The sequence below is a fragment of the Adiantum capillus-veneris genome, chromosome 14, assembly GCF_014529385.1.
Source record: "Adiantum capillus-veneris isolate H3 chromosome 14, ASM1452938v2, whole genome shotgun sequence".
In the NCBI taxonomy this organism is placed as follows: Eukaryota; Viridiplantae; Streptophyta; class Polypodiopsida; order Polypodiales; family Pteridaceae; genus Adiantum; species Adiantum capillus-veneris.
In genome coordinates, this window is record NC_140944.1 from 93,372,661 (window position 1) to 93,390,408 (window position 17,748).

Below are 17,748 nucleotides of genomic sequence, written 5' to 3' on the forward strand. Positions count from 1 at the left end.
ATGCATCTGATAGAGAGCCTAGAAGTAAGGCAGTACAAATTGCCAAACTCACGCAAAAATTCAATGGGGATGAAGATGCTAGGAAACACATTGAAGTGTTTGAACAAGTATGTGATTCCATAGGGGAACGCAACGAACTACATAAGTGCAATGCCTTAAGCTTGACATTAAGTGGGAAGGCTGGAGATTGGTATAGGACCCTAGGGTGGACGAGAAAACAATCTACCCTACCCTTCGAAGGTTGTTTCTAAAGGAGTACATACGAGAAGGTGTGCTTTGGGGTGTAGCATCTCAGCTACAGAAGGCCGAACGTAAGGAAGGAGAGTCAGTAAGGGACTTCATTAGTCGTCTAAAGCACTTAAACTCTCGTTGCCCTGTAAATGAGCGCTTCAACAATAACCAACTGCTTGATCGATTCATTCGAGGGTTGAGGAATGAAGGAATCTATAATGGACTAGTGATTAGAGGTATCACAACCTGGGAAGATGTCACTGCCAATGCAATCCAATTAGAGGAAAACTTGATGATAGCAGGCATGAGGGTGTCTACTGACACGAGATCCACTAGCTCACAAGCCATTGAGTATGAACCCATGACTGCAAAGCCCATTGCCAATGAGCCAAAGGTATTTGAGACATTCTTGACAGACCTCACCAAGGCAATCCAAGAGTCTCTTAAGGATAATCGACCCCCTCAAAATAGTCACATGTATCCAAGAAGGGAGCAACAATGGTGTTCCATTTGCTTAGGTCCACATAGCACTAGTGAGTGCCCTACGTTTAGAGTAAAATTTAATGGAACTTGCAACGCATGTGGTAGGTATGGTCACCAAGCTAAGGATTGTTTAATGATCAAACGTATGATGGCAAATAGACCACCTGTAGCCTACACGGATGCGCCTCGAGCTCCTGTATTGATGCCTGCTCCACCTGTTGAGCAACTACCGCAACACATAGTCCCTAGATCTCAAAATGTTGTACAAGCTACACCGTTACCACCTCCTGTGCTAGGACCGCAGCCCCCGCATCCAAGAGTCGCCCCTATGAACCAAGTGGGTTGCGAGCCATCAAATGCTTATGCAGATGGTTGTGAGGAGGAAATAGACACTAGTATTGCCTACGGACTTGATACATTGGAAGAGTGTCCTATATACTACATGGAAGATTGTTGGGGACAAGTCAAGCCGGTTTATCAAGCTGCTGCTCTCGCATCCAGAGGTCAAAATATCAACACCCAGGCTAGGAGGCCACCTCTTCAATGCTACGAGTGTGGTGGACCACATCGAGTAGTGGAGTGCCCTATTTGGCTGCAAAAGAATGCTGCACAGATGCAAATGAATCAAGGGAGCACGTCTGCAATGCCAATACTCACATGTAATCGTTGTGGCATAGATCACTTGATTGCCCAATGCCCCTATAACCCAAATGCGCCTAAAATCACACCCCTGAATTTGGTCGAAATTGCTAGTGTGACATCGCCAATACCACCCGTTGCACCCGCTTATGCGATTACACGGTCCATGCTTCAAGGGCCAGGACATATCCTCGAAGAGAGAGATACCGCGTCAGTTATCCAAGCGAAGAAAAAGAAGACACGAAGGAAGAAGTCGCAGAATACGGAAAATTCAAAGCCAAGTTCCAAAACAAACATAGGAACAGGAGATGACCCCGTGTATATGAATGACCTCGAGGATGATTCAGATTCAGTCGAGACAATGGAGACTAGAACCAATACCACAAAGGGAAAGACCGACAAAGAAAACCGTAACATGGAACCAAATGAAAACCGAATAAGAGACAATCATAAAGAGCCTCTGAAAACACCACAAGTGTTTCCAAATCCAATCCAAGACCCCCAAGATAAACCGCAGGGGCAAAAAGGGAAGAATCGTAAAAAGAAGATTGGGACGTACCCAAACCCAGTAGATGAGATTGAGCAGGTGAAACATCTAAGAGGTTTAGTGGAGGAGACTCAAAGGAAACTAGAACCAGAACCCATGCAGGTCAAAATTCATGACACAGTGTTTCCCACGCAAGTTCATCCACCCCACATGAACCATAGACCGTTAGCCATATCTAGTATCATCCAAGAAGGGAGTGAGGACAGGACATCAGAAAGTGAGCATACACCTTTCTTGTTGGAAAGGATGTTTAACGAAGGAATACCTGATCCCATTGAGGAATATGAGATTCCATCCTCACCAGTTCCTAGTCAAGGACCTACACCCTGCAAAACGCCAATGAATGTTGCCAAACTAGTGGACTTCATGTCTTCTGAGGTCCGAACCACGATCATAGCAAAGCTGTATGGAGATCCTGAGTTATTCCTTGCACTTCGAGCATTCCTTAACGGAGAGCTACGAACGGGATTACCGCAGTTTGCGCAACCAAATAGGCCTGACTCGATTATGATTGATGAGGAAAATCATGTGCAATCACTTGACTTAGATGGACACGAGTCTGTGATTGAGGTACCCATTAACGAATTAGGGCAGTATTTTGAAGGCGACGAGTCTAATGCGACCCTACCCATCACTACCAAGGGATTAACTATAAAGGGAATTCTTGATGGTGGTGCGGGAGTTAGCATCGTTACAAAAGATTGTTGGGAATCCATGGGAAAACCCCGCCTCAGTGTTACTAACATTGTGGTAAAGATGGCAAATGGTACCATAGCCAAACCTATGGGGATGCTCAAGGATCTTAAGATCAAAGTTCTAGGACACAAGGTACGACATACGTTCATTGTAATGGATTTCTCTAAACACCTTATGTCATATGAAATGATTTTAGGACGACCATTCATGAGGGAAGCACAAATGGTTCACGATTGGTCTAAAAATCATGTCTATTTGCAATTCCAAGACTCTGTCCTTAGAGTGGATTTGGTGACTGGTAAGGTACACCCCTTAGGGAGTAAAACCATTATTGATCATCGCTCTGACACCACAGTTCACTCGGCCCCACTACAATATTGTTACACTTGTAAGAAGGATACAGACATTGGCCAAGATTCTCCTTACATGGATGTGTTACCGGGTATGACAGAATCAGACAACGTAGATTGGGTCCACCTAGCATCAACCATAGACACTTGGGGAAATAGGGGGACGACCTGGGTAACACCTGAGGGGGATGAAATGCGTATACCCTTAAATATGCTACAAGCAATGCGTATCGCTTCCGACAAGACTCATCCTAATATAACAGAGAAAACATACAAGTGGGTCCCTAAAACCTCTGTAGTGAGCATGGTTGATGCAAAAAAACAGAAGCCTTGTAAGAAACGTACCACTCGCTCCAAGAAAAGTAAGAAAATGTTGCGATGGATCCCTAAACGACTATTGGAAGCCCAAGGCTACTATCAAGGAAATGATCAAATCTGGGTGCCAAAACGTAGATTGTGCTCTTGCCTATCACCTGACCCAAGTGAGCCCAATCCCTTAGTTCCAAAACGAATCAATGATCGTGGAAAGAAAAAAATCACAGAATGCTACACACCCGCTCCCGAGCTAGTTTGGGTACCAAAGAAAGAACGATTTGTTCCACCTAGCTCAGGAAGGGGGGAGTCCCATGAATATTCTAGCTCATCATGTAATACATCCATAGAGGTAAAAGCTTCTACACAGCCTCCATCTATAGTAGTGGACCTCCATGAAGCTACAAAAGAATCCACACCTCCCAGTGTTCAAGAATCACCTGATGAACCACTTCAAGTTCGATCCTGGGAGAGTACCTTACCACCCTTGCAACTTGATGAGGCACCTAGGGTAATAGAAAACTACTGGCAAAAATCCTCACCTATTACCAACTGGAACAATTGGTTTCAAAGGGTGACAAGCTCATTTCAAACGGTATGATCTACCCAAGGAAGGGGGGAGTGTTTGCTGACAGTCATCATTCATTTGTTTCCCTCTCAACCTTTTTCCTTGACCTCTCAATTCCAATCTTAGGGAATGTACATATAAAGCTTTATACTCACAAAAAAAAAAAAAAGAGCAAGAGCAATTAGCAAACGAGTATGCACAATAAAAGTCAAAACATTGACTCAGACCTACACGTGTCACATTTGGTACAGTGAACCAGAAACCTATGCCATAAAACACCTTTGATCCTCATCACTTGAGTGATGGAGGGTAGGTAAGATTAGTACGATAGAGTGTTTCTGTTTTAGAGTTGAGTGATTAGAAAAGTTCTCTTTTCCCACTGATGTGCCTCCTAGAGGTATTGTTTGTGTTTCATAGTGTGTACAGGAGCGTGTTGCTATTGATAGGATTTGGACCTTCATGGAACCTTCAAATCAAGCACGACCATCAACACAAACAGGTGTTTCTTGTCCATTAGCATTGCCCTTATCTTAACACCTGATCCACCACAAGCCCCACACCCTTATACAACCTCAATCCTCTGCTGGACAGGACGCCAAGACTCTGGATCCAATACATGTCCCACTAGCCACAAGCGCTTGCTGAGCCACCTACTCCTCTACCTCTACCTATCCGCCACCCTTGATCCTGACCAACTCCATTTTTTCCTAGCTACGGCCCTCCACACCAGGAGAGAGAGAGAGAGAGAGAGAGAGAGAGAGAGAGAGAGATTCCCACATCCATATCCACACTTTCTTCATCTTTTTTTGGCCAGTCTGTGGATGCTACAATGTTGAGATCTCTAACGTGATCATCCACGCTTTTTAGCTTTCCCAAGTTTTTACATCTCAAACTCCTTACATAGGCAAGAAAAAAGGGGTTCTACAAGGGGACTGGTGGCATGATCATGGCAATGGTCGTGCAAGGCGGGTCTTCCATTGAGTGTCTGGGGAAAATAGAGACAGAGAGAGCGAGAGAGAGAGAGAGAGAGAGAGAGAGAGAGAGAGAGAGAGAGAGAGAGAGAGAGAGGGACAATCCCATTTAGTCCTACGGAGTGTGTATTTCTATTTCTGTTTGAAAGGGATAGAGAGAGAGTGTGCCATTTATTGGCCTTGGTGCTTGACAAAGAATGCTCCCCCCCCCCCCCCAAAAAAAAAACTGAAGCATGAGCACAACCCACCACTTACTTCATGTACAACTTCTCAAATGTTGTCGCAATACGCCTCATGTAGTCTCCTCTATTACCACCCCTAGCTGCCAACAACTGATCCACCACAAGCCCCACACCCTTATACAACCTCAATCCTCTGTTGGCCAGGACTTTAAGACTCTGGATCCAATACATGTCCCACTCTCCACAAGCGCTTGCTGAGCCACCTACTCCTCTACCGCTACCTGTCTGCCACCCTTGATCCTGACAAACTCCATTTTTGCCTAGATATGGCCCTCCACACCACGAGAGAGAGAGAGAGAGAGAGAGTCCCACATCCATCTCCACACTTTATTCTTTTTTTTTGGCCAGTCTGTGGATACTACAATGTTGAGAGCTCTAACGTGATCATCCAAGCTTTTTAGCTTTCCCAAGTTTTCACATTTCAAACTCCAAAGACTGACATTGATTGGCCTTGGCGCTTGACAAAGAATGCTCCCCCCCCCTCCCTCCCCCCAAACTCGATCATGAACACAACCCACTACTTACTTCATGTACAACTTCTCAAATGTTTCTGCAACATGCGTCATGTAGTCTCCTCTATCAACACCCTTGGCTGCCAACAACTGATCCACCACGAGCCCCACACCCTTATACAACCTCAATCCTTTGCTAGCCCGGACGCCAAGACTATGGATCCAATACATGTCCCACTCGCCACAAGCAATTGCTGAGCCACCTACTCCTCTACCGCTGCATGTCTCCCACCCTTGATCTTGACCAAGTCCATTTTTGCCTAGCTACGGCCCTCCACACCACGAGAGAGAGAGTCCCACATCCATCTCCACACTTTCATCTTTTTTTGGCCAGTTAGGGATGCTACAATGTTGAGAGCTCCAACGTGACCATCGAGGCTTTTTAGCTTTCCCAAGTTTTCACATCTCGAACTTCTTACATAGGCAAGAGAAAAGGGGTTCTGCAAGGGGACAAGTGGCATTGCCTACTGCTACACTGCTCATGGCAATGGTCGTGCAAGGCAGGTCATCCATTCAGTGTCTCAGCTCAAGATCATGTCATTTTCAATTTCAAAAATGCCGGTTGAGGGCAAGGGGAAAAGGAGAAATCCTGCCCCAAAATAAAGAAATAGTGTAAAAACTTGCAAAATAAACCTAATTTTCTAAATTTCCTCTTGGAAAATTAAAGGAAGCAAATTTAAACATGATTTTTCTAGAACACTAATGTGATTGCATTGGAGGATGATCATTAATAGTTGAGGGTATTGGCCTTGGTCTTGGATTTAGCAATCCTTTGCTCATTTGGATTCTCTTGGTGTTGCATACCTGATGTGGGTTATTTTCCTCCCCCTAGAAAGGTGACTCCAATCTCTTATTGTAGGGATACCTCCATGCATGTGCCTCCACTGTAGGACTGCCTCCATTTCATTTTGCTTACATTTAGAGTCTGGTCACTTTGGAGCAGCTAAATAGCCTTCTAGATTTGTTTGCAAATCAAGAAAACTAGTGGCTTTTCGAAGATAAATGCTTGATTTGACTGAGTGATGACACAGATCTTGAACAGGTTCTTGCTAACTGAGAGGGCCTCAAAAGTCAACCATGTGAAAGGCTACGCCCGTTTTGAGGGTCTTAACTACCATGATCAGATAGGTAGAGAGAGAAGATCCGGCTCGTGACCGGGCAGAAAGTAGGCTCGCTGGTACACATGACTAGGCTCTTTGCCTCCCACATGCTTCAGTTTAATACTACAGACTAGACATGCAGCCTGCAAGAGAGAGAGAGAGAGAGAGAGAGAGAGAGAGAGAGAGAGAGAGAGAGAGAGAGAGAGAGAGAGAGAGAGGAAGAAGAGCAAGATCACAAGAGACCTAAATTTTTTGGCCGATGAACGTTGATTCTTGAACTCAAGGGCTTGCATGCTGACATACTTATACAAGTAGAGGGGGACACAATGACCTCAAAGGTTAACGAGAGAGAGAGAGAGAGAGAGAGAGAGAGAGAGAGAGAGAGAGAGAGAGAGAGAGAGAGAGAGGTCATCCTTAAAGGTCAGATTGACCAATGGGACCGAGTACAACATGTCACATGCTTGAAGACTATGGATATAAGGGTGTCACTGACAAGTTGAATCCATGTGGTGGTGATGGGGGCTTTTCACAAGCCAAGCTCCCATACCCCTTTTCTCTCGTCCCCACCCCATGAAAACCCCCTCTTATGGAGGGAGTGATAAAAGGCATTGGAAAAATTAAGAAAAAATAAAGTATGATTATGTAAATATATAAGAAAGGTAAAATAGGCCACCTCATGCCTGCGGGGTAGCCCATCCCCACCTTGCCTCCTTTTTCTTCACTGTTGTCCCGCCGGGTGTCCCTTTTCCTCTCCTCCACTCAAAAGATCAACCCCCTCTCTCTTCCCCTTGTCCTTTCTCCTTTCTCTCTCCCTTGAAGCTACCCCACCCCCTGTCCTTACCAATAATGCACCCTAACTCACATGCCACCTCTCCTATCTTCCAAAACAGTATACCCCACCCCCCCTTTTCTCTCTCCTACACTCTCCCATGATCCGAATACCCCCCTCTCTCTCTAAAATTCAAAATCTCTCTTGTCTTGTAGCCAGATGGCCTCCCCCACACTCACACACACTCAGTTTCACTGAAAAAGGTGCCCACAGACCCATCCCCACCCAGTGGTTACCTAATTTTCTTGTGTTCACACACATCTGCACACAGATTCACCTCTGAACACACTCCCCTCTCTCCCCTCTTGTAGTTACTTTATTCTCCATGTCACCTCTCTTTTTTCTATTCACCCATCTCTCTCTCTTAGTCTCTCTCTCATGAGACTGCTGTTCTGGCACATATACACACAGCCAGACAAGTGGGGCCCACAGTCACATGGCCTGTGTATATAATGATTTCTTCATTTCTAAATTCTAGAATTTCTCCCCCCTCCTACCCTATATAAAGAGGGTTCACCATCACACTAAACACACACACCATCACCAAAGAGTACACTATGCCTAGTGCACACACACACCCACACCATCACCATCACCGCAATCACCATGCTCGTCTTAAGCATGACCTCTACACCCTTGGGCTATGGAAGATGAAGGGCAACTAAATGAAGGATGATGGCCATAACCCTCATGCGAGTCTTCGCCATCAACTCCCACCTATCCGTCATGTGCTCTACCACTCTCTCCCTTCTCATTCCCCTACCCTATGCTCCCCATTTCATCGCCTTATTCTCTAAATAAAGCTTGAGGTTTTGTGAGTATGTTTTCTTGCAATGTTTTGCCCATGTGAGGTGTGCGGAATCGCCACCTAGTCTTGTGTTTTGGAGTGAGCTTGTGTATGTGTGAAGGGTGTGCGGATTCGCCATCCTTTTGTGGTGCCTAAGTACTAAGCCGCTATACCCCCTCCCTCACTCTCTCTCTCTCTCTCTCTCTCTCACACACACACACACACACACACACACACACACACTTGATCTCATTCCCTTTCCTCTTCATCATTACTCCGAAGCATCCATCTCTCTTGGATGAAAACTTTGTTATGGTGGCGTGTTGTTTGCGTCCTAGCCGCTGAAGCTAGGTGGTGCCCCCTGTTTGCTTTACCATGACAGGCTCGAGGTGCGCCATTCGGTCCCCGATTTTTTAGGGGCCGTCGGGGTTCGGGGTTCGCTTTGCTCCCGTCAGTGGCTAGGAGAGAAAGGTATGTAGGCTATGGTATGAACTAAAATGTAAGTAAAGCAAGTTTGATGTGATCAAAAGGTGAGCACTCATGTAGGGTATGATGATCACATTGTCAAATTGTTAAGGGATATAATTCGCATACAAAAAGAGACTCTTCTACATGTAGTGTGTCAATGCTTTGTCTCACATTTAAGGGAGTGGGAGCTAAGCCAAATGGCTGCTATGGTATAAAATATGGGTAAGGGCAAACATGTGAATGGTTGAATATAGTCTGCTCTCTCAAAGAAGAACATGCATGTGTGTATGTTTGTGTGTGTGTGTATGTGTGTCTGTGTTTTGTAGCACACCCTTTCTTTTAGCATGATGCCCCAAACTCTTGCAAAGAGAGACGATTGATTAAGTGAACTTTTCTGCTTTCATTGCCCTCACATTTTAAGGTGCCAATGTGCCCAAATGTACAACAAAAAACAATATGCACCTTATATTACCAGCATGCTTATGGTCAATTGTAAGAGACCTCAACATCCATGCGATAGTCTTGGTAGATGCAAGTGTACGTGCTAGCTAGATTGAGTGCAATCCAACCTGTAAATTTTTAAATTTACCCACATATAGAGATAAAGTTTCTATAGCCATGCAATCACCCCCAGGTCACACACCCATCATGAATATTGCCTTTGAGAAGCAAACGCCACACTACTCACCAAATCAATTGTGCATACCAACGGCAAAGTTTCTTCTACTACTATGTGGTGTAATGTTGGCATGTTGAGTCATGGATGGTACATGCATCCTAAGTTCCAACAAATAGTAGTTGATAACTTAGTTGATTGTGATGCCCCAAATGCAAGACCAAAACTACACGAGTGAAGCATGTGAGAGTTTCTATCATGACCAATGCCTTGATTGGTAAGGATGGTGAGAGGGGATGCTAATGCATCTAAAGAATTCGTCATTCAATGCAAACACTATATCCAAAGAAGGATACCAGCTCTCTATTAGTCTATTTAGAGGGCCACTACCACTTACCAAGGACCCATATCAATTGTGTGAAGGGGGGTGTCTCTAGCCTAATCACAAATTCACTACCTCCTTAGAGAGAAACATAGGATGTTAAGACAAGACATCATGCGAAGGGAGTCCATTACTTAATTTATTCCCAAGAGACCTCGAATTGATCTGATAATTCTTGAACTCAACACACACACACACACATAGATAGAGAGAAGGGGGTGGGGGGGAGGGACAAACTTTCCATGATTAGGAGGACTATGTTGGAGCTTGGCATGACCAACTAGAAGGAGATTTGTCCTTGGTCAATCCACAAGAATGTGGAGAGTAACTACACTTCATTAGTTGTTTGATCTTACACTCAAAAAGGTAGACATAGTGTTGATCCAAAAGAGAGATTTATGATTGGTTGATGTGAATGTGGAGAGCACTTGTGTGTTGTCATACATTATTATCTAGAAAGTAGTTATAGTGGTGGTTGATGCACAAGTGTTTTAAAGAGGTATAAAAGCTCACATGAGAATCATAGGCATTTGCCCACATTTTCCCTCCGTGTGAAGGGAAGGAGAACAATGGTTGCTTCAATTGACGCACGTGTAGCCGCAGCAACCCACGGGTCACATACTAGTATATATGAATATATATATAGAGAGAGTTCGGGGAGGCAAGCCTAGCTAGTCATTAATAGAAGTTGGAGCAACTTCTAGCTTGTATTGCTCGGCCATCACGTGGCAAGCCCAATTGCCGGTTGTCGCAAGGCAAAGACTCTTCACATAGCTCTGAAGATCTTGCTTGGAAGCCAACAGAGGAGAGGCGGTGATTTCTTGGGCGAGGTGTGCATAGTCAAGATTGCGTTCTTGAATCATTTTCCAAGTTTGCGAGACAGCAACGTGGATGGGCACATGACCCTTCTGCTTCTTGCAAGTGTGGGTGTGGAGCTGATTTACAATGTTGAGGACGTCATCTTGATCCTTTTGCAACTCCCTTGGAAAGGAGACGATGTCATTTATGCAATACATGTACTCACCCGCAGCTTGGTTTAGTTGGCAAAGGAGAGAACTTTGGAGCACCTCCTCATCTAGGTCAATGCCCAAGCTATACTCTGTCAGTAAATAGAATTCCACCAATGCATACGTATCATTGCGTAACTTCATGTACTCCTCCACACTGGCCGGGTGAATCTTGGAGGCCACAATGATCCGCCGCTCGTCTGGATGCGCTTGCACGTATGCAGCGAGACTTACCTGAAAGCGAGCTTGCTGACTGTGTGGCATTCTCTTTTTTAGTTCTGCCCACCATTCTCTAGAAACGGTAACGCAAGCCGGCTCCTTCCCTTCCAACGATGGTGGCATTGCCTTGTCGTCCCCAAACAAAGCATCGAGGACACGCTTGCACAGAGACTCCACTTGGAGGACCCCACCATCCTGACCAGTGCAACCGTCCATCTCATCATCGAACAAAAAAAGCCAAAACATGAATTGTCCCAATGTAAGTAATCGGTTGGGCGGATCTACCAATGTCATTGGCCACATGTTGAATGCGAGCTAATCTATGCGAAGCTTATGCAATGCTTCTATGTCATGAGGGTTGAGACTCTTCTCTCCCCATGCGTGCAACATCTCTTTTGCAATTGCAAGCCTCGGATGGAATGTTAGCGGAAAGAGGCTGTCTTCAAAGTGCATCTCTTCAGGCACATGTGGCAGCTTTCCACTTTCCATGCTTGCCTACACCTCAAGCTCTCCTGCAACTCACTGATTGAGAATGTTTTCATTTAGGCTGGATTCAGACTGCGCGGCGGCAGAGCTTCGTACTTTTAGCGCAGCCAATAGCAGGACGCCCTGTCAGTGAAGCCATTCACAGTGGGCGGCGGTAGGGCACGGAATTGATTGCCAGCGCATGGAAGCCACAGCCCTCGTCTCTTCCGACCCCCCCCCCCCCCCCCCCCCTCGCCCATTGCGCTTCCAGCCTCCACGTAGGAAAGAGGAGAGAGAGCCAACGTTCACAACCATTAAATTTTCCCAAAATAGACACCCCTCCTAAAAAAAATAAAAAATGGTTCAATTCGTGCAACTTTCACAAAAGAACCCACCCCCCTCTCCCCCCCTTATAAAATGGAAAATTTTATAGCCTTTCAAGCTAGCTCTATCACATCAACACAGAGATCAAGGAGATCATCATGTGCTTTCATATTTGAGGTGCAGCAGACAGTAAAAGCCTCTCCCTTTTTCATTTGAAGCTTCTCCCTTTTACATTTGAAGGCTTCTTCAAGCTCAATGCCATGCTCAATCATTTACATTTGAGGGCTTTTCATAATGATGTACCAACTTTTTTTAACATGATTTGCTCTATGATGTACCAACCTTTTTTAAATGGCGTTCTTGTAGGGTTGAAGCGTTAAGAGGGCGACGGAGGTGCAAATCAACTCATCAAGGTCGCTATGAATTCTACGATTTTCACTTTAATGAATTCTTTTCAACTTTGTGTGCACATCCCTAACATTGTTTTTTTATTTGCGTTGTAGGTACCATGGATTCCAACCCAAATCAGTTTATCGACTCCCAACGGGAAGACGACGACCCTATTCTCTCCCAACCTCCATTTTCTCAATCCACTTTCTACCCATTCCCCCACCCTTCTTTCCATATGCAACCTCATGGCTACCAAGCCATGATGAATTCTCCCTCCATCTCTCCTAATTCTCCCTTTATGTTTAGACCCCCAAATTATGGATCTCCTACTCTAAATGCTCATAGCCCACATTCGACTATGTCTACTCATCCTTCTCATCCCTCACCCCCTTTGAGTGTCACTAGTCCTAACTCCAATATGGATGCCGCCCCCGATCATGTGGCGTCCACTCCATCACCCAACCCTACACCTAATGCCATGCGAGCTTCTCAACACAAGGCAAGCCGTGCCAAACCGACGAAGAGGAAAGAAGCCACCAATGAAGAGGTTGTGTTACAAAACCAAACCGCAACAAAGAAGCCCAAAGCCTCGAAGAAGAAGAGCACCATCGACTTGGGAGACGATAATGACGGCGACAACAAGAAAAGCAAGTGGAAAGATTGGTGGGTGGACCAACTCATTCATATCCGGGGGGGCATGAATGAGGAGTTCAATAATCCCGGGAAGCAAGGTATCAATTTATGGGCAAAGGTGGCTACTAAACTAGCCGCCACTTACCCTGAATTTGATAAAGATAGTGAAAGTTGCTGCAAAAAGTGGCAAACAGTATTGCAACAATACCGACAGGACAAAGTCTATAACTCAATTTCTGGTAATGATAGGAGGCATATATGCAAATGGTTCGACATAGTGGATGAATACTACCACGCCAGAGCCACTATTACTCCTGTTAGCCACGCTTCTTCATCCACAATGGAGGATGTTACCCCAACAAATGGTGACACCTTAGAAGAAAACCCCTCTCCAAATCCAAAGAAGACCCAATCCACTCTGTCCTGTACCCGTAAAGTCGCTCCGAAGTACGAGGAGTCCTTGGCCGAGATGGCCGGTACAGGGAAACTTCTCTTGGAGCATCTCAAAGAGACCGCTAGCCAGAATATTGCCTTGGAGAAGGAGAGGCTCAATATACTAGCTGCAATGCGCATGACTATGAGTGATTTTTTGAAGGAGTCTAGGGGGGGTGACAACTAGTTTTCTCACAGCTTCATTGTTTTGTTTTTCCACTGTTTGGTTGTAATTTGTCAAAGCTTTCAAACCTTTCTTCTTTTAATGCCTCCAACTTTCAAAGTATGAAAAAAATGTTGTAAATTAAAGTAGACCATGTGCTAAATATCTTGCATCATTTCAACATGTTCGCAGGATTAAATGGCCATATCCAAGGAAATGGCTCTCTATTGTGCATGGTTGTGTTCTTTAGCCATTTATGAATTGCTAAAGGAACCCAGCTTTCGTAATGATGAGTCCATGGTGCAAACTTGGTTGCATGTTTGCGAGTGCATGGCACGGTCTGTAAGCCTCAAGAAGATCGCCAACCGAAGAAGTGGTCATGAACGACGGCGTGCGTGGGCATACCCACGTCCACAAGGCTTTGTTCGATGCTATCTCCTAAGTGCTTACAATGCTACCATGTTCAAGAGGCGTCTGAGGGTCAGCAAAGAAACCTTCAATTACCTTTGTGGAAAGCTTGCATCCTTCATGCAGAAGAAATCCACAAAATTTCGCAAGGCTGTGCCAATACAAGATAGAGTAGCAATCGCTCTTACCAGACTTGCTACTGGAGATGGTCTCTTGGGCCTCGGTGACACTTATGGATGTGCGAAGAGTACATCTTGTGGAATTGTACTTGATTTTTGCAAGGCAATTGTGAAATCTGGCCTTAGGGATTTGTACATCAGATGGCCCACAAGCTCTCGACTTGCGACATTGGCGCGTGAGTTTGAGGCTGCAAGAGGAATCCCCTTTGTTGTTGGTGCGATAGATGGTTCCCACATTCCCATCATTGCCCCAAGGGACAACCATGTCGACTACTTCAATCGAAAAGGTTTCCACTCTATTTTACTGCAACTAACCGTATCTGCTAATTGTTCAATATGGAATTATGATGTTGGATGGGCCGGATCACTGCATGACTCCTTGAATTTCACTAGAAGTGAGCTAGGTCAAAGATGTGCAAAAGGTGACCTAGGCAACTATTGTCTAGTTGGTGATTGCGCTTATCCGGCACGGCCATATATGCTAGTGCCTTTCAAAGGGTGCAAAGAAGGGCTGTCACGTCTCAAGTACTACTGGAATTTCATTCAATCTAGTACAAGGATGCCAGTTGAAAGAGAATTTGGAATGTTGAAGACAAGGTTTAGAATTTTGTTAAAAAGATGTGACATGAATCTACGCTATGTGCCAGATCTTGTAGCAGCTTGTCTTGTGCTTCACAACCTTTGTATCCACCATGGATAATCTTTTGATATGGAGTGGGTGTGAGACGCAGAATCAGAATTGGCGGGTCACGCTGGGCGTGCAGCAGAGGATCGAAGAGCAGGTGCTACTTCGATGATGGAGCTCATGGCAACACGGGAAATCGGAGTAGAGGAGGCTATGGAGCGTGCTCAAGGGAGCGATGAAGGAGGTTCCAATGACCTTGGAGTAGGCTCCGAGAGGCGAGACAGTATTGCAAAGGCAATGTACAAAGAGCAGGCACAGATGAATGTCCAACAATTTTTTGGAAATGAGGCTTTAGAGGAATTAGATTCATCATCATCTTCAAGTTAATGCTTTTGTAACATATGCGTTCAATTAATTAAATTTTATGCTATGGTTTGTACTATATTTTATTGATGCAAATGTCAAATGCTTCTTCATTTCACTTTGTGTTCCGCCGCCACCCAATGTTCACACAAGCCGGCGGAAGAAAATCAAGTGACTTTTTCTTCCACCCTCTATGTGAACAAAAGGGTGGCGGAAGTGTGCATTACCTAACTCTACCACCCGGAAAACCAACTTTTGGAGCCTCTCTTCCGTCCCCTCAATGTGAACCCAGCCTTAGACGGGATTTTTGTGGGCTTTATATCATGCAACCTTTGCACCTTGCAAGAACAAGCTGCTTCAACTGTCGCAAATTTCAAACTATTTTTTGAAACAAAAGGCTTTAACTTTTTGAATTTAGAAACAAAAGGCTTTAACCTTTGAATTTAGATACCATTTTTTATCTGTAGTCATGGCGTACAGTCGAGGAGAGGGGTATGTGAGCCCTGGGGAGAGGCCGGCATTGAACGCAAAGAACACTTTGAAAAAGAAGGATATAGTACTTCAAAAAACAAGGATACCATGATCCATCTCAATAGATCACTTTGACAAAGGACCACTTTGAAAACCGGCCACCCAATCTTCGGGCAAAATGTGTCTCAACTTAAGAAGAAGAGAGTTTTAACGTCGTAGGAAACTATCCCAAGAGACCTTAAAGATCTAGCCGACGAGGAGTTGAAGTCAAGACTTGTTGTTCAAGAGGGAAATGGCATGACTCCATCTACAATAGAATGGTGAGCCTAGTTTGAATGTCGGCACCAACAGCGTCGCTTATTGTGCTTCTTGCTTCATCTTCGCTACGGCCCACATCGGTGTCATTCCATATCGATTTTAATTGTGTCGCTCCTGACTGAATGACCTAAATTATATCTTATGAAATGTAACAGGACTTGATTTTGAAGTGTTTTAGCAATAATTTTTTTTTTTTAAAGGAAGTTTTGGTAGTTTTAAAGTTGGTCCACTGTGTAGAAGGATGTGTGGATTTTTTTCGTCCAATAAATTCTTTTGATCCGGAAGGCACTTTCTGGGTCATTTTTGAAGATGTTAACATGGGATTTTGGAAAAGTGATGTGTGAAGCGATTGTAACCTGTGTTATAAGGAACAACTTTGGTTCTCTGAGTCTTTAGAGATTTTGATGTTTTGATGCTCGTTGAGGGCCAAAGATTAAGAAAAAAGTGAGATTTGTTGTTTTTGCATCGTTTTTGTAGAAAATACTGTTTTGCAGGTTGATTTTTAGCAAATCAGAGCAAGCTATGGAAATTTTTCTTCACATAGCCATCGAAGAGCGCAATGAGAGAAACAAGATTGTGTGAGACGGACTTGGGCTGTTTTGGCTCCGTTTGAGAGTTATGTTCAGTTGAAGACAACTAAAATTTGAGTTTCAAAAATCTAACCTTTACGGATCGCTTCGCGATCACGTTCTTATCTTATTCTCGCAGGTATACTTGGTGCGAAAATGGAGTTGACCGAACGCCAAAAAAAGAAAAGCGGCTATTTTGAGAAGTCGCATGCTTTTCAAGGAAAAGAAGGATAAAGGAACGACGGGTGGTGCATTTCGGGATCATTCACAAATCTCCTCTTCTGCGATTGCGAGTGCGAGTAAGACGCTGCATGCAAGCGGACTGAAGCTCGGGGGTGGTCGGGAGGTTCAAGTTCCGTACAACGGAGTGCGCCCATATATTTTATTGCTCCTCTGTTGTATCAAAACTGTGCAAAAATCCATCAATAGAAAGATCTCTTTCTTTATCTTTTGCTGTCTATCTCTATTATTATGTTCTTGTGACATGAAAATAATTCTTAATGCCTAAGAGAGTAAGCCAAGCTCACTTGAAGAGAGAGAGAGAGAGAGAGAGAGAGAGAGAGAGAGAGAGAGAGAGGTAGGTAGGTAGGTGGGGTCCATGTGTCAGAGAATGGGAGGAAGATCCGAAATTTCACGATTTTGCACGGCTAGCCAGCTAATAATAATTCGCGACTCCAAACCTCAAGCCGAGTTTAGATGACATGGTAGTAGGGAGTGATGCTGGTGTGTGCATCTCTACTAACGAATATTGATTGGGGGATGAAAACCTTTTGAGATTCCAGACCCAGAGGCCCCCCACACGGAGGGGAATAATTGGTTATTCAGAGATTTTGAAACCCGTCATTTTACATTCACACGTGACAAGCAATTAGGCATATGCTTTGGATTCTTCACATAGATTTCTTCCTGCATAGAAAGAATAAAAAAAGATTGTTTATTCTAAGTTTCAAATTGTTCTACTCGTTTCTTGCATGAAAAAAAACCATCATTTACTCGTCACAACTTGATTTGGACATCTTTTGAGAAGCATCTATACTTCTACTATATATGCAGCTTCAGATTTTCAAGCTCTGTGAGCCCCTCCACATGTCACATGTTGGAGGGGTTTGGTTTTTCAAAAAAAAAAAAGGGTCAAGCGCTAAGGCACGCAAGCGGAGTCAAGCCTCGAGTGACGTCTGAAGTCCTTGTCCCTGAACAGACCAAGGGTCGAGATTCAGCTCTGTGTGTGTGTGTGTGTGTGTATGTCTCTATGTGTCAGAGAGAGAGAGAGAGAGAGAGAGAGAGAGAGAGAGAGAGAGATTTTCCCTAGGCCTAAAGTTTTGAACTCCTACAGGCTAGAGGTTGGCATTGCTTGGCAACTTGGCAATGGGCATCAATTGAGTCGGCTCTTTGTACATTGTATGTGTTTGTGTGAATGTGTGCAGAGTCGCTACAGACAGTGCGAGAGAG

At 44.6% G+C, this 17,748-nt stretch overlaps 2 protein-coding genes across 2 annotated transcripts; one reads left to right on the forward strand and one right to left on the reverse strand.

Annotated features, from left to right (window-relative positions):
• Positions 1–10,404: 10,404 nt before the first annotated feature.
• Positions 10,405–11,175, reverse strand: LOC147442775 (sesquiterpene synthase Agr3-like). Its single transcript, XM_086529427.1, has one exon. The coding sequence runs from the start codon at positions 11,173–11,175 to the stop codon at positions 10,405–10,407; it is 771 nt and encodes a 256-aa protein (XP_086385553.1).
• A 1,321-nt stretch (positions 11,176–12,496) lies between these two features.
• LOC147442776 (uncharacterized) lies at positions 12,497–13,390 on the forward strand. Its single transcript, XM_086529428.1, has one exon. The coding sequence runs from the start codon at positions 12,497–12,499 to the stop codon at positions 13,388–13,390; it is 894 nt and encodes a 297-aa protein (XP_086385554.1).
• The last annotated feature ends 4,358 nt before the right edge of the window (positions 13,391–17,748 follow it).

Excerpts from the sequence above, each read along its gene's own strand:
- LOC147442775 (XM_086529427.1), bottom strand. The coding sequence starts at position 11,175 with ATGGACGGTTGCACTGGTCAGGATGGTGGGGTCCTCCAAGTGGAGTCT.
- LOC147442776 (XM_086529428.1), top strand. The coding sequence starts at position 12,497 with ATGTCTACTCATCCTTCTCATCCCTCACCCCCTTTGAGTGTCACTAGT.